This window comes from Diceros bicornis, chromosome 28 (assembly GCF_020826845.1).
Source record: "Diceros bicornis minor isolate mBicDic1 chromosome 28, mDicBic1.mat.cur, whole genome shotgun sequence".
Classification (NCBI taxonomy): Eukaryota; Metazoa; Chordata; class Mammalia; order Perissodactyla; family Rhinocerotidae; genus Diceros; species Diceros bicornis.
Window position 1 is genome coordinate 29,173,759 of NC_080767.1, and position 17,869 is coordinate 29,191,627.

Below are 17,869 nucleotides of genomic sequence, written 5' to 3' on the forward strand. Positions count from 1 at the left end.
ATTGATTATTCATGATAACAAATATTAGTTATTATATACTATTTACATATTATCATAAGGTAAGTACTTGATTGAAACTGGGAATTCAGAAATATTCTGGTTTGGTAAACAAATGTCAGATGATTTTGTTGGGGCAATTTTATATTTACAATGAGAATTTTCTGACATGTAGTAGGCAAGTGTCTTATTTTAACAAGATAATATGTATTGTTCCCCTTTGACAAATTGGAGTATCAAAAGACTTTGTTGATCTAATAACATCTAAAACAGACTGTGTTTCTGAATAAGACCTGCTTTTACATCTGATGTATAATTGGTGAGTACTTTTAACTTAAAAAAAAAAATCCTTCATTGGTATTAGTGCACTGGTTAAATCTGAAGTTTCACGTTGCAGTCCAATCATCTGATTTTTGTTTGCTGTGCCAGAATATTTCTGAATTCCAAGTTTAATTCAAAAGGTACTTCATTATGATATTATGTAAAATATTATTTAATAACCAACAATCATTTATCATTAATAATCCATTTGCTGTAACAAATTTGTTTTTGAGATGTAAATAATATATCGACCAGTTTAATATTTTTTCCTTGAGGAAGGTGTACCTTTTTCTAATTCACACGAAAGGACAGCATGGGCCAGTAGGGGCCCTGGTTCAAGGACAGGGATGGCGTCTGATTGTATCGTTACCACCAGTGCCTTGCACAGAGCTTGGGGCACAGTAGACATTCAACATATATTTGTCGAATGAATAATGAAGACCTTCAAGGCCTCAGAACTTAAAATCATATATGTATGCTTTATCTCACCATACTTTCTAGAAATACTTCTGCAGATTCTAATGGAATAGTATTGCATAAACTCTTTGAACAACAGTCCTTAGTGACGAGCTGAAGCTTATTAAACTGTCACCCAGCAGGGACCATTTACCTCTCCCTTTGTTCCCTAGACACAGAGCAGTTTTTCTGAGAAGTCTTACAAGTGAGAAGTTTTCACAGCTATAGTATACCATTAGAGGAACATCTTTGCAACCTGCCTAGAGAGTCGTAAAGTTTAGTAATTTCTGAGAAAGTGTCATAAAAATCCAGTAAGATGGTAAGGCTTTGTGCAAGTAGTTTCAAATAGAGCCTGAGATTCCTTAAGAAAGGAACAAGTGCACAGGCTAAAGAAAGCTATGTTATCATGGAAAGTAAACCCGGCCAAAACTTAAGGCTTGCAGGAGCTTATGAACAGCTGGCTCTCTATTTCTGGCTTGAGCTTTGCGATGCCAGAGGCAGGATGAGTTCACGTCCTAGAACCCCTTTATGTCATTTCCCTTTAAAGAAAATAGTCACTTTGAAGGTAGTACAAAAACATAGCACTAAACCATTACTAATTACATAGTTCAATTCAATTAACATTTGCTGAATGCCTTCTCTGTGCCAGGCATTGAAAGACTCAAAGATGAATAATGCAAGCTCCCTGCCACTGAATATCTTACAATCCAGGGGAAAAGACAGACCACCTCAATCAATAACCTTCCCACCCAGCACCATCCTGTGCCAGGTAGTACCATCTCTCCCCCGAGGTCTACAATAGCATCATAACTTGCCTCTGCCTCTATTCTGGAACTCTAATCCATTCTTCATAGGGCAGCCAGAGTGAACTTTTCAAAAGGCAAGTGTAATCATCATTTTCCCTGTACATAGGCAATGGTCTGACCTCTGCATGTGATTTGGCCCCTGAATGCCTGCTGGCAAGGCAAGCATCACATTGTAAACCCCCTTGTCAAGCCAGGCCCTCTGCAAGACCACATCCTCAGTGGGTGAACTAGAAGAAAACTTGGCTTGACTTGGCCTTGGCTCAAGGAAGGAGAAATGGAAGAAAAAAACTCTTCTCTCAGAATGCCTAACCATAACACTTCCTGATGCAAGTCCAGAGTCAGAATTCAACTACACCTATAACCTAAAAATCCCAAGACCAAAAATTTAGTTTTAAGTGTTCTGGGTTAGCAGAGCCCTCTGAGGCCTCTGCACAAGATGAAAATCCTCAGTTTAAACTCAAGCCTCAAAGAATTATCAGAGATTAAAGCTCCAAGGAACAGGAGCTCACCTCAAAAAAGGTCTAACAAACATCTAATTCAGAACTCCAAGAAGAAAGAAGAGAGAGATTGAGTGAGAGACAATATTGAAAGAGAAAATAGAGGAGAATTTTCCAGAATTGATAAAAGATACCAAACTTCAGACAAGAATCTCAATAAATCCCAAGCAGAATAAATAAAAAGAAATCCTCACCTAGAAAGTCTAATGACACTGAAGACATCTAAGGCAAAGAGAAGATTTTAAAAGCAGCCAGAAAGGAAAAGATACTTTATCAGCAAAAGAAAAAAGTAGACTGAGAGATGACTTCTCAACGGCAAAAACAGAGGTGAGTAAACAGTGGCATATTCCCAAAGCACCAAGATCATGTAACTCTCAACTTAGCACTGTATGTGCAGCACCACTATCTCTCAAGAATAAGGGCAAAATGAAGGTAATTTTGGACAAACAAAAACAGATAGAGTTTATTACAAATAGTTCCTCACCACAGCAACTTATAAAAGACTACTTCCAGGAAAAAGAAAATGATCCCAGAGGGAAGGTCTGAGTTGTAAAATAGAATAATAAACAAAGAAAATGGTAAACATGTGGGTAAATCTAAAATACACTGAGACTATCTAAAATAATAATAATGTCTAATTTGTGAAGTTCAAAAAAGGGTAAAGTAAGATAGAACTAAAATATTGGACAACAAAAGCATATAAGTCAGGAGGGATGCAACAAAATGAAGGCATCCTATGCTCCTTGTGTTGTTAAAAGGAGAGTAAAGATACTAACTTTAGACTTTGTGACATTATACACATATTACATTTTCTAGGGTAACCACTATAAGAATAAAAATAGAACGTATAACTTCCAGACTAGCACAGGGTGAAGTGGGGAAAAAAAAAAAATCAAACAAAAAATATATGAAATCTGGGCCAGCCCGTGGCTTAGCGGTTAAATGCGCATGCTCTGCCACTGGCAGCCCGGGTTCGGATCCCGGGCGTGCACCAACGCACAGCTTCTCCGGCCATGCTGAGGCCGCATCCCACATACAGCAACTAGAAGGATGTGCAACTATGACATAGAGCTATCTACTGGGGCTTTGGGGAAAAAAAAAGGAGGAGGATTGGCAATAGATGTTAGCTCAGAGCCGGTCTTCCTCAGCAAAAAGAGGAGGATTAGCACGGATGTTAGCTCAGGGCTGATCTTCCTCACAAAAAAAAAAAAATATATATATATATATATATATGAAATCCATACTCATAGAGGGAAATGTTAATATAACTCCTCAGGTAATTAATAGGTCAAACAAAAATGTTAAGGCTGTAATTAAGGCTGTAAAATTCGTATAATGCAATCCACAAGCTAATCTAATGTACATATGTAAAATATTGCATTCAATAACTAAAGAATACACACCTTTTCCAAGTACACATAGAACATGACCGTGTATTAGGCTATAAAGCAAACAACTGCAAAAGAAAAAAGTAAGAAGGGAGGGCATGTGGAAGGGAGGAAAGAAAGAAGCAAAGAAAGAAGGAATCTCCCCTAACCACAAGGCAATTAAGTTAGAAATTAATAATAAAAAGATAAGTACAAATAACCTCATATGTTTAGAAACTCTAAAAAGCCACAATCCAAATAACCCATAGATTGAAGAAGAAATTTTTATGAAAATTTAAAATACATAGAACTAAAAGGCGATTTTTAAAAATGGTACATAGCAAAATGTGTGGGTGCAGCTAAAGCAGTTCTTAGAGGCAAGTTTATAGTCTTGAATGCTTCTATTAGAAAAGATGATACACTAAGCATCCAACTTAGCATCACAAAAAGAACAACAAAATAAACCTCAAAAAGTAGAAAAAAAGAAACAATAAAGAGCAGAAAGCCATGAAATAGAAAACAAAGATATGATAGAAATGACCAATAAGCCAAAAGTTGCTTCTTTGGAAAAACTAATCAAATTGAGATCCATATAAAATACTATAAGTGACCAAGGAAGGGTATTTAGCCTAGACTGGGGTGTGTGTGGGAGTCAGGGAAGACTTATGGAAAAGGGGAGTCATTAGCTGATCCTTGAAGGACGTGTAAGAGTTAGCCAAAGAAAGGAAGAGAGCCTTCTAAGGAGAAGGAAAAATATGAACTAAGGTAAAGAGGAATGGCACAGCATGAAGATACAAGAGAACCACACGCAATGTGGTGTTAGTAGAGGATAAAGTTCAAGGCATGGAATATGTGAAGTGAATTGAGAAGCTTAGGGACAGATGTTAATAAAATATACTCAATTGAGTCTTTACTGTGTACCAGGTATTATAAGCTAAGTACTTTACATGATTATATCTTTTTATTCTAGCAACAAACAACTCCATGAGGTCTGGTTGTATTATGCCCATTCTACAGATAAAGAAACTGAGGCTCAGAGTAAAATTTTCCCAGTGTTCCATAGTGAGTTGTTTCAAACCCATATCTGTGTGGGTCCAAATTCCACGTTTTCAACCACCACGCTACACTGCATCTCAGGTCATGGAAGGCTTCATATGGAGCATTCATAAGGAGCCTGAACCTTATTCTTCAAGCAAATATTCAAATCCCACCCACTAAAAAAACCAAAACTCACTCTTATGATGAAAGTTTGGAGTGTTGTTACAGCTGCCACTATTTTGTACCACCAGGACAGAATTCCATTAGATACAGGTGTCCAAGGAGTACCAACACCACTAATAGGAAATATAGCAATACAGGATTAACAACAGGGGGCGCTAGACTGATGTGAGTTCCTGAAGCATTTTTCCAATTACTACCTAGGAGACAAGTGCTGTTCAGTGATGAGAACTGGATAAGCATATGACATTTTTTTCAACAGCTTTATTGAAATATAATTCACATACCATACAATTCACCCATTTTAAAGTGTACAATTCAACAGTTTTCAGTATAATCATAGAGTTGTGCAACTATCACAATTGATTTAAAAACATTTTCATCACCCCCAAAACAAATCCTGCACCCACTAGCAGTCACTCCCCTCTACTCCCACCCAAAGCGTCCCCACCCCCAGCTCTCGGCAACCACTACTCTGCTTTGTGTCTCTAGGTTTCCCTATTCTGAACGTTTCATATAAATGCAATTACAAAATATATGGTCTTTTGTGACTGGTTTCTTTCACATAACATGTTTTCAAGGCTCATCCATGCTGTAGCATGTATCAGTACTTCATTCCTTTTTATAGATTAATAATATTCCACTGTATAGATATGCCACATTTCATTTATCCATCAGTTGATGGGCATTTGGTTGTTTCCACCTTTTGCCTATTGTGAATAATGCTATTACGAACCTTAGTGTACAAGTGTTTTGGTATACATACGTTTTCATTTCTCTTGGGTATATACCTAGGGTTGAATTGCTACAATACGGTAATTCAATGTTTAACATTTTGAGGAACTGCCAAACTGTTTTTCAAATGGCTGCACCATTTCACATTCCCACCAGGAGTGTATGAGTTCCAATTTCTCCATATCCTTACCAACACTTATTATCGGTGTTTTTCGTTATAGACATCCTAGTAGATATGAAGTGACATTTCATTATGGTTTTGACATTTATTTCCCTAATGACTACTGATGGCATATGATATTTTAATACAGCCCTTAATGTATCCTTCTTTTACACCAGAGGTATTCAGACAAAATCTAGGAAATAACCTATTGAAATTTTCAGCAGTTTCATTGCCCAACTGTATGTGAAATGTTTAAGTCTTACCTCATGGGTAGAAGATCAGGGATGAGGTAAGGAATTAGATTTGCAGAGAGGGTCAAGGATAGGGAGAAAGTCAAGCATGTCCACTGAATACATTATTTGAAAGTTAAAAAGTGGCTTTACATTTTGATATGTCTATTTCAATTTAGATGTAATGGCTACACCAAAATAGCCATATCAAAATGCCCTGCTTTGAACTAGGCACTGATTATTCGAATTAGATTTGGTAAAGGCAGGAAGAAGATTCATTTATTTCACGCTTTTCTCCAATACCTGCCATTATATTCTTCAAAAGTAAGCACTTATAGAAATTCTCATACACGAGTATAAATTATTACAACTCTTTTAGAAAGCAATTTGGCAACATCTTACAAAAGCCTTAAAATGTACATGCCTTTTAACCCAAGTATTTCATTTCTGAAAAGTTATCTTAAGAAAATAATATGAAATACAGGGGAATAAAACACTACAGAAAATTTTTTAATAGAGGAATCAATCTAGACATTTAATAACATGAAAATAAATAATGAAATATATTTCACTGAATGAGATCTTTTGCAACAATTAAAATGACATTTATGAATAGTTTGTATAGCATGGGAAAATGTTTAAATTATAACATGGGCCTTAATTTTAACATAAAAAAATTATACCAGCCTTGTCAAACATTAACATTAACATAATTATTTATCAGCTTCATAAAACATAAAACTTATGTCTAAAAGAAATACTGGAATGAAATGCTTCAAAATGAAAATAGTCATGGCATCTCAATGGTAGGATTATAAATATTTTTTCCAAATTTTTAATATTTTAAACAATGTATAAGGAAATTATTTATACAAGTGATAAATGTTATTTTTAAATACAACTAACAGCCAGACTCAAAGCCCAGGCCTGCACTGAATGTCTTAAGTAAACACTAATATCCGGATGGTCTTATTTCTAAGGGGCCAGGAAATCACACTCTATTCAGAGGGACAGTGCTGTCCCTGGAACAAGAGCTGGCCTGAGAGCCAGGAGACCGGCCTCTAGTTCTAAGCTGTATGTCACTTAACACTTCTGAAAAATGGGAGAGTTGAAGCAGAACCAATGCTTCCTGCACACTGTCTCTGGCATGCATGTTACATGTGATTAAAATGGGACACGACCCTATGAGATAAGTATCACCATGCCCCACGTGACAGAACTAAGAAGTGGGAGATCCAAACCCAAATCTAACTCCACGCCCCAGTGACATCTGTACAAAAGAAAGAACAAAGTCTGCCATACTCACTGCACAAAGTGAAAGTCAACTCAGATAAACGTATGTGCAAGTTCCACATGAGATAGTTAGTGCCATAGAAATGTAAGACTCTAAGGCACGCTCAAAACATGTTAATTCACTAGAAGTTTAATAGCACCTGAAGGTAGAATTGTGTGTTTCTTCTGCCCTCTTAAGCAAACAAGTCAGTAATAATTAAGGACTACTTTTAGAGAATAGGAAGGAAAACAACTTTAGTTATAATAATGTAGATCATGCAAGGCAAATGATTCTCTATTAGATGCTTACATACTCAACAGGGGAACAAGATTTACAACACTTGGCAGAAAAACACAACTACCCATAATATTTACAAACCAATAATAAAAACACAAACAAAATATAAACATAAACAACCCCAAAAATAAAGAAAGAATACATTTAGGCATTTCACAGATGAAGCAGTACAAATGACAACAAACTTATACAAAAAGCCCAACCCTGATGATGATCAGAGGAATGTAAATTAAAAGAACATATTTTTACCCACCAGTTTGGCAAAGATTTGGAAAATTAATAGGATACAGTATTGGAGAGAATATGAGGACAGGCACTCTCAAACACCGGTGGTGGCAATTTGATTGTAACTACCAAAATATAAAGTGCAGGTCTCCTTTGACCCAACAATTCCTAGGAATTTGTCCTGCAGAAGTATTTGCACAAATAAGTACTTAACATCTGTACAGCGATGTTCACTGCACATTTCTTTGTAACAGCAAAAAAAAATATGGAAACAACATCCATCAATAAATTTTATGGTGGTACATCCAGAAAATGGACTATGAGGTGGCTATTAAAATGAAAGAAATCTATATGTACTAACAGAGAAAGATGTCCATGATGCACTGCTAAAAAAAATGGTTGCCAAACACTATATATTACTATATATATATATATAGTATAACTGCGACATTTAAAATAAAGTAAAAATTGTTTATGCTTATATTAATATACAATATATATGTATCTCTTGTATCTCTACATACGACTTATATTGTGGTGGTCATTAGCACGGATAGCAGATTCTCCTCCGTACCCCTCATGGCAGGACTGCGCATCCCTGGCCCCTCTGGAGGTAGTTGTGCCATGTAACTTGCTTTGGCGAATGAAATGTGAGCAGAGCCCCTTCTGGGTAGAAGTCTTAAAGGCCAGCCCACAACTTACCATGTTCCCTTCCCCTCAGGCACTCACTGAAGCTGGTGTTGAGCTGGAAGCTTTGTGTCTCTGAATAACGAAGATGATGGGAGCCCCCTGTCCCCCAACCCCCACCATCCCGCATTGAACCCCTAAGTGTGAGCAAGAAATAAACTTCTTTTGTATTAAATCACTGATGTTTTATGGTTGCTTACTACTATAGCACAATTTAGTGATCCTGATACATACAAGAATAGGAAAGACAATCTGGAAAGATACATACCAAACTGTAATCCTGGTGTTACCCCCAGGGAGAAGAATTAGAGATGAAGAGGAAAAGCCAAGGAGTGGGGATGTTTGGTTTTCATTTTATGTACCTGGGAACTTTATAAGCACATATTGTTTTTGGAAATTGAACAAAGGTATTTGTAAATAATCTAAGATGTCCAGAAAATTTTCCATTGTTGCTTTTTTGACACAAAGATAAATAAAATCTCCCTACGAGCATAAAAAACAAAATATGAAAACCAGCCTTCTTCAGAGTTCTAGGTAGATGGACTGAAGGACTTCTTGGAAGAGTAACACTGTATCTGGGGATGACAGCACAGGAGACAAACTGCCCTATTCTCTGTTAAGGATGAGAAGGTTTTACTCTCAGATGACACAGAAGCAGATGGGGGAAGAGAAGGAGCTGTCAGAAAGGCCTGCTAGGACTTACAAAACATTTATAAAAATTACTAGATAATGGTTCAAAAACACCCAGGGAAACCAGCGTGTATACAAATGGCAGTCTAGGTAGCTGTGAAGGCAAGGCACGACTTGATGTGACATGAAAGGAGAGATGCTAGTCCATCTGGAAGAGAGACACATGAACATTGTTCTCTCCAGCAAAACAATAACCTTTGCAGAGGAATTTCTGGGACATGACTCAGCTGCAGAGGAGCAACCACAAGGAAAGGAGGGGTTCAAAACGAATGAAAGGAATAGCAAGGTTATTTGCCTGTTCACACCACCAATTTTCCGTTATAAAATTTAATTAAGATGTCACAAAAATTCATCAGAGGGTAAGCCAAACCAACAGGTATTCTTACTTTAAGCACCAGGTACTTTAAAGATTTTGTGATTTAATCCTTGCAACAACCCTATCAAGTATTTTATGCTCACTCTTAGAGATGAGGAACCTTTGGCTCAGAGAGGTAAAGCAACTTGTCCAGGGTCACACAGCCAAGATTCAAACCCATGTCTGGCTATGGTCTTCCCAGGGTCAGTGAGGAGGATTGCCTACGGATTAAAGTAAGGAGTAAAGAAATCAGCCCAGGAAATTCGCATCTTCCACGCAGATAATGGGTATATTCACATATAACACCTCAGTTCTTTCTGCGAACTCGTCACCTTATTTGTTTTGTGAACACAAAAGTTAAGATACTGATGTCACTCAAATAGCTAAAATAAGTTTCCTATGGTGATGTATGTGATTAATATAGCACAGTATGAAATAGGCAGCAGGTCCAGAATGGAGGCTTTAAAAGATTCCATTAAACTCACGAAACCTTAAAAGTATAACTGATTTTAAAAGAAAAGAACTTGAAATCAGCGTTATTAAAAAAATTTTAAACCTAGACTACATCTTGTTGACATTCATTCAAAATGTAACCGTCCCTTATCCTGCAGAGATCTTTGTGTTTTTGTTATCTGCTGTATCCCCAGAGCCCAAATATAGTCTGGCACAAAGTAGGTCTAAAAATATTTGTTAACGATTCAAATGAGCTGGTCATATCTGTTCTGGTTAACCAGTAACCTATATATGCAGACTAAATTCTATAACAATTTTTTTCTAGTTTTAAAACAAATAGATCAAATGACCGTGCCTATAATCACCCAACAGAAGGAAAAGAATTAACATTAACTGAATACTAGAGTGTGCCAAGCATTGGGTGAAGGCAATTTACACACATTTCCTCATTTAATCTCACAAAACTTCTGCAAGATAGGTATCACCAGCCCATCATTACAGTTGAGGAAATTGAGACTCAGAGAGTTTCTGTATTTAGCACACAATCAGTTTGCTCACACAAGTAGTTAGCAACAAGGATTTTAACTCATCTGTCTGAACTCAGAGTCCATGCCAACTCCAGGATACAACACTTCCCCTTTAGAGAAGGTGCTTACAGAGTAGCTGGTTACTTTTATAATAAGTTCTTTTCAAGCAATAGATTTAAAAGAAAAAGAAAATGTACGATTGGATTTTTGCATACAATTCTGCTGATACAAAACCAGAATCCAGAACGCTACCAAAAATGAGGCTATTTACAAATATTCCATGTTTATGTAACGTGGAAAAGAGCCCTAGCAATTACAGCACCTGCTAAGAAACCAAAATTTTAATGTGTAGTAGTTACAGAACTTGAATATGAGCTCCTGGAATTTATCGTCTTTTTAAGGATTGCTTAAGGCGTTAGTATGGATTCATGGAGCTATTACACATATTGTACTGTTCAAATAACAGTGGTAGTGAATTGTGATTTTTATGGTATGACACGCTTAACTTGCAAAGGAAAAATCCTCATGGTCTAGATGTTAAAATAACATGTCTGTTGAAGTAGGATATAAACTGTTCTTAAATATGATGCTATTTTCAAAAAATGGAAAGTAAGTGACTATCATTGAAATGAGAGGGAGGGAAGGTTAAACTATCCAATTTTTCATTTTATACTCTGTCTTCTTCCAGAAGCAATCTGAGACATGGCAGGCGCACATTCCACAGGGAGCAGTACAACTCGGCCACTTGACGGCACGGAATCACTTCTCCTTTGAAGGCAGCAACAAGAGAGGACCGGGAGGTACAGGCACCAAATGCTCCCTCTGCCTGGCGGGATATATTTCGATGTGTTTTATTTTAAGTCCTACTTGGAATATCGCTCTCCTACTTCTGAGCCACTCCACTGCCATCTGAGAGTTATGAGTCAGATGAGGAATGGGAGGGTGAGGAAGTGGAGAATTATGAAACACACTAAAAAGTGGGCTCTGGAACAAGTCAGCCTCCTGTTTGAACCCTGACTCTCTCACTGACTTGCTGTGCCCACCTCAATTTCTTCAATTGTTATCTGGGAATAATAATAACAGAATAACTCCTTACAGGGTGGATTTTAGCAAAGGATTAGCAAAAGAAGACCGTGCAGGACTGTATACAGGCTGCAAACACAGGCCCTGGATGGTTCTGCCACTTGTTTCCTGTGTGGCTTTGGGCTAGCCCTGTACCAGCCTCTCTCTAAACTTCAGTTTCCCCATCTGCAAACTGAAAATGATAACAGGATCTATTTCAGAGGGTGGCTGTGAGGATTAAATGAAATAATCCATAGGAAATGTTCCATACAATTTCTAACGAACACAAAGCATTAATACGATGCGAAACACATCATAGATACTTAATAAACAGTAATTAATGTTACATAAGTTATAAGTAGGACAATATACTAAGTGTATGCATGTTCTGAAGAAAGGCTAGATACATTTCAGAAAACAACACACAGTTTTGACTCTCTGAAACAAAGGGCTCACACTGTAATAGGTCTCGGGACAGGGGCTTATGCAAACTGTTATCAACAAAGGTCCCTCTATCAAATCTCTTGGTGCCCTCGTTCACGCCAGCTGGTGTCCATGGCACTACTGTGCACATACACTGCCTACATCTCCAAGGAGGGCAGCTCACAACAATAGTGGCACTTATTCTCCATGGTGTCTTTTCCCTAAGGTTTCTTTAATGAGGGTGTCAAAACTGCAAAAGAATACACAGTGGATGGGGAGAGAGGCTCAGATGATTGGAATTGTGTGGACGATTCCACAAATATTTACTGAGCATCTACTATGAGCAGGGAACCATCCCTCTCTTCCACGTTGCAACTTCGGTAGTGACTTTGTAAACGTGATTCGCTATTCTAGAATAAACTTTTGTCTTAACTACAAGTTTACAGAGCTAACATCTGTGAATTTTCCCTTGAGAAACAAATTTAGCATTGTGGACACAGTTGAATTAGACCTGGCCAGAGTGGATATGACTGAGAACTGAGTCACCAGACAGTTGGCGTGGTTCACTTCTGACTGATGGAGAGTGGGCCAGCGAAGTTCGCTCTATATATGGCAGGAGTCTGCGATCATATTTAGTCAGAAGCTCAGCTTCTTGGCATGGCCTTCAATGTCCTCCATGATCTGGCTCCTTCTTCCTCTCTCTCAGTTATCCTACATGCTCCCTAAGCTGCCATCATCCCATCCTGCATATAAAACCCCATGCAACTCCCTGCCTTTGTTCCTACTCTGTATGGAAGGCCCTTTACCCATTCAACTCCCAGACTGGTCTGTAATCGTCTGTATGCGTGTCTGCCCCTCGACACGGGGAGCTGCTGGAGGGCAAGGAGTGAACCCCATTCATATCTGTATCCGCAACCCTAACCCGGGGTCTGCTGATAGACAGCCAACAGGGAGCAGTGGGAAGAGACAGACTTGAAGGCTGGTTCCAAATGGAAAACCTGTTTCTGCCACGTACCAGGTATATGACCCTGCATAAGTTAACCTCTGTGTACTTCGATTTCCTCCTCCATAAAGTGGAGACAAAAAGGCATTTACTTTACTGGGTTGTTGGGAGAATCAAATCATTGCATATATACAAAGCACTCAGAAGAGTGCCTGGCACAGGGGAGAGGTATGTAAGGGCTCATTATCATTGTTGTTGTTCATTATTACTGTTATTGTTCTTAGATGTCTGTGGAATAAAGAACAGTGAAGGAGGAAGGGAGATCGCTTCCTGCTAAACGGACCGTGTTGTGTAGCCCCTCACCACACACATAAGAAGATACAAAGCTTTCACTCTGGTTAGTGTTCATGACCTTACTTCTTTCCTGGGCTACCTACCCTCCCCTGCCAAAGCCAGCCAGCTGGGGACTCCCAAATCCTACAGCAGCAGCACATCATGACACGCAAGGGACACCGTGGCTCACTTCCTGGGTCCCCGACCCCAGTAGACATTCCGGCTCCTAGAACATTAGGGCTGAGCATTACAGAGGATCTTGTCCAACGTCACCCCTGTAATGGGTGGGGAAACTGAGGCCTGGAGAGGCTGTGTTTGCACTTCGTACCTGATTTATAGATATGTTACTTGTCACACAGTCAACTTTGTAGTAGGTACTCAAAATACCATAATCATAGGTTAAAGCTGGAAGGAACTTTAAAGTTTTCCACCTGGCACTTTTCAAACTCCACACTGTAGGGTGTCAAGCCGAGATGTGAGCTCTGTTGCAAGTATTTCGTTCATTCATTTGGTGAATACTTACTGAACACCTACCACATGCTGGGCATCGGGGACACAAGTCAGACACCACTCCTGCCCTCAGGACCTCACAGACTAATAGGGAAGAGTGACACCAGGTAAACAATCACACATCTAATAGAAAAGTCTTATTGTTGTGAGCAAACTATGTTTTAAAATATACTAGAATGAGCATCTCCGCTTACACGCCAATCTGCTTTCTGAGCGGGAGAAAAAGGCAGACTTCGGGGTGCAGCAGCCAGTTACAGGTAGTACCATGGAAACTGCCCACCGCACTGGGTTCACCAGGGCATGTCCTCATGTAGACTAACATTACCATTATGTGGCTGCAGCGGAAGAGAGAATGGGAACCACTGAACTAGCTTAACCCACCCCATCTGACAGATAGGCAAACTGAGACCTAAAGAGTTTAACTCACTTGCCAAAGCAGCATAGCTGATAAATGGAAGAACTTTAAGGTTCTCCAGTGGCTCACACAGTCTTCCAAAAAAAAAGTCCAAATCCCACAGCGTGGCACACGATCTGACCCCTGCTCATTTCTCCAGCCTCATCTCTCACCCCTCGGCCTCCCACTCCATAATCCAGCCATAGTGAACTCTGTGCAGCGCCCTGGATGGACCTCTGCTTTGCCCATTCTACTCCCCGTACAAGGGATCCAAAGTCGACAGCCCCTAAATAACTCCTACTCCTTTCCAGCACTCAGAACTCAGCTCAGGTCTCTCTCCTCCAGGAAGTCCTTCTGAGGTGGTCCTCCTCTCCCTCCCACAGCAGGGGAGAGAGAGAAACACTCATCACGTAAGGATTCGTCCAGTCAACAAGAATTGATTGAGCAGCTTCTATGTGCCAAGCACCTGAGGATACAGCAGTAAATAAAACAAAGCTCCTGCCCTCACAGAGCTTCCATTCTAGTGAGGGAAACAGACAATAAACAAACAATAAAAAATATGATGTCCAGTGGAGTTCAGTGCTACAAAAACAATAAAGAAGAGCAAGGGTGGGTGGAGGGATCATGGGGGAAGGCCTCTCTGAGGAGGTGGCATTTGATCAGAGATCTGAAGTGACAGAGTAAGCCAGGGAAATAACAGGGAAAAGAGCATTTCAGGAAGCAGCGGCAGAGGCCCTGTACTTACTGCAATGATTTCTTTACCTGCGTTTTTTCCTCTACTAAACTGTAAGGTCCTTGAGGGCAAGGGTTACATCTTAAGCATCTTTCATTCTTAGGGCCCAGCATCCATAGCAGACAGTTGCAGAATGAGTAAATGAACCTGGGCCGCCACGGATGCCTGCTGATTTCTGAGTCTATCTGGCTCCATCTCTCAAGATCTAGCCAGCTTCACATCTCTCTCTCCCACGGGGCTAAGCTAAGCACAGGCTTGTCTGACTCTGTGGCCTGGTTTCAGTCCCTGCATTTCTCTTCATTAGCACTGACAAGTTCTCCAGTTTTATCTTGTTCTGGTCTTCATATCTCTAGCCTGGACCCGGGACCCTGTCTAGAACTGGGAGCCCTCCCTCACTTTCTCCAGGTTTCCTAGGCATGAAAGTCCTCCCATGAATCCCAAGCACCCAGGCTGGGGGCCCTGACACCTGGAGTCAGTCTTCCTAGTCAGTCACCCTACCTACCTGCAAGACTGCCCTGCCTGATTCTTGACTTCCCTCCAAACCATATGATTCCTTCTCGCTGGGACATCAACGCTCTGACCTCATCAATCCTTTCTGTGGCCATCTCACTGCATGTTCCATCTTCAAAAACCCATCCCTGAATGTCTACCACAGCCAAGGCCCAGGGCTAAGTACCCACATCCTCATGTTGCTTGCTGCAGAGCCCTGTTCCATCAGCAGACCATCTGGGTCCGAGTTTCCAGACTTGACTACCCAAATCACAACCCTGCCACTCCTGAAGGCCATGAAATAACCTTAGATGCTGCAAATAAAGTCAAACGGCTTTATCCACTCAGCCAACAGACACCTCTGGATGTCATTGGTGCTTCATCCCAGCCCCTATCAGGTCTAAAATGGGTTCATGGACAAATAACCCACTCCTTCATTCACCCTTTCACCCACTGCTTCCTGGCACCCGCTATATGCCAAGCCCTGGAACATAAAATACAGTACCTGCACTGATACTGATGATGGTGATGGTGATGGTGCAAGACAGAGAGGAGAGGGTGGTAAGATTATTGCAAACTTGTGCTATACTACAACAAGCAGTGAGTCTTCTAATACTAACAGAACTAGGAGAGAGGTATTATAAGCTTCACTTGACAGAGGAGGAAACAGGCTTAAGAGGTGAAGCACCTTGCTCAAAGCCACACAGCTAAGCGGCAGGGTGTGGTGAGACCCTAGGTCTGTCTGCCTCCAAAGTATCATCTGTTCAACTGCCCAAGAGCCGCAGAGTAAATGCTAAACAAATATAACTTAAATGAAGAGGTGAAAGAGGAGGTCTGGGGTCCCGGGGACTCACGAGGTGGCGGAGGAGGCAGACATATAAATGAACATCTACACTGTGGGGAGGCGAGTGCTGATGGCTGGAGGCCACAGGGCTGTAGGGGCGCCAGGGAAAGGAGTGGCTAACTTGACCTGGAGGGGTCTGAAAGCCTTCTCGAGGAAGTGACTTCGGGGCTAGGCCTCGAAGGACGAGCAGTTTGCGGCTGACAAGCAGTCTCAAGCGTGGCGCACGGCAGGAGCGCAGCCTCGGCCCTGGCCGGCTCCTCTGAGGTCGTCCTGTCCACCCCCCTGTGCCCACGCGGCCGGGCGGGCCTCACCTCCTTCCACTTGAGCTGGCGGATGCTGATCTTCAGGGCGTCCAGGGAGGTCCTGGCCTTGGAGCTGTCCACGGTGACGGGCCGCTGACAGCTCCGCCTGCAGCTGCGGCCCTTGCTCCTGGGCTTCCCGTGCCGGCAGAGGCCGTGCGCGGGCGCCGCCTTCGGCTCGGACCCGGGCCGCGCGGGCGGCGGCCGGGGCAGGCCGCGGGCGTCCCCGTCGTCGGCCGCGCGGGGCTGCTCGGGGACCGGGTCCTCGGGCGGCTCCTGCCCCGCCTTGCGCTCCGGCTCCCCGGCCGCGCCCGCGTCCACGCGGACCTGCTCCGCCGCCTGCGCTTCGGCCGCCGCCGCCTCCCACCGGGCCGCCAGCTCCCTCTCGGAGCTGCCCCGCTGCATGGCGCTCAGGGCCGGTGCCTGCGCCAGTGCCGCCGCCGCCGCCGCTCCGCCGCCCCGGCCCGCCACCAAACTGCCGCCGCTGCCACCGCGGCCACGCGCTCCCCGCCCGAGCCCGTTGCCATGATCGCTCAGGCTCCGGTTGACAAGGGCGGTCTCCGCCTCGGGACGGGGCCCGGGAGGGGACAATCGCCGACCAAGCCTCAGCCACCTCATAGGCGAGGGTGCCCACGTGACCGGGTTTGTCACAGAGGCGGCGGCGGCCATCTTGGAAGAGGGCAGAAAGCCCCCGCCCCTAGAAGATGCGCTTGCTTTCTGAGCGCGCAGAACTTGGAGAGGCTGGAAGTGAGATGAGGGTAGAAAGGTGCTGGGCACTTGCGGGGCTCAGAGCCTGGGGATTGGGCAGGAAAGACAGAAATGTCCAACAGGAGGCCCGCTTTCCCCTACCCCCGTACACACTCGCTGGGGTAACTCCCAGTCTGAGGGAGGAGGCACAAGCTCACCCGTCCTAGGGAACTCCGCCATCAGGAAGCACCTGGTCTGATGATGGAAGTGACAAGTCCAGGCCCTCGGGGAGCAGCTCGCCATTGGTAGAAACACCTTGCTGGGCCTGGGAGAGCCCCCAAACTGAGAGGGGAGACACCTTTTCCAGTTCTCAGAGAGCTCCTTATGGGGTGGGGAAGCCATGGAGACGCCCTACAGATTCCCAGTCAAGTGGAGGACGTTAACCACTGCTTTCTTATGTCATGTTTTTTATTGTGGTAAAATAAACATAACATAAAAGTTACCATTTTAACAGTTCTTAGGCATCCAGTTCAATGGCGTTAAGTACATTCATGTTGTGCAACAACCATCGCCAATATCCGTTTCCAGAACTTTTCGTCTTCTCAAATTGAAACTCTACTCATTAACCCATAACTCCCTCCCCCCAGTTCCTGGCAACCACCATTCTATTTTCTGTCTCTATGAATTTGACGACTATAGGTACCTCATATAAGTGGAATCATACAATATTTGTCCTTTTGTGTCTAGCCTATTTCACTCAGCATAATGCCTTCACAGTTCATCCATGTTGTAGCATGTGTCAGAATTTCATTCCTGAGTAACATTCCATTTATGCGTCTACCACATTTTCTTTAT

At 42.1% G+C, this 17,869-nt stretch overlaps 1 protein-coding gene across 1 annotated transcript in view; it reads right to left on the minus strand.

The window, feature by feature from the left end:
* The window catches only part of TTLL11 (tubulin tyrosine ligase like 11), a 235,951-nt gene extending 219,166 nt beyond the window's left edge, over positions 1–16,785 (minus strand). The window contains exon 1 of the mRNA XM_058523936.1: positions 16,340–16,785. Coding sequence (XP_058379919.1) covers positions 16,340–16,732 — 393 coding nt within the window. The 5' untranslated portion in view covers positions 16,733–16,785. The remainder of the gene's footprint in view (positions 1–16,339) is intronic.
* Positions 16,786–17,869: the final 1,084 nt, after the last annotated feature.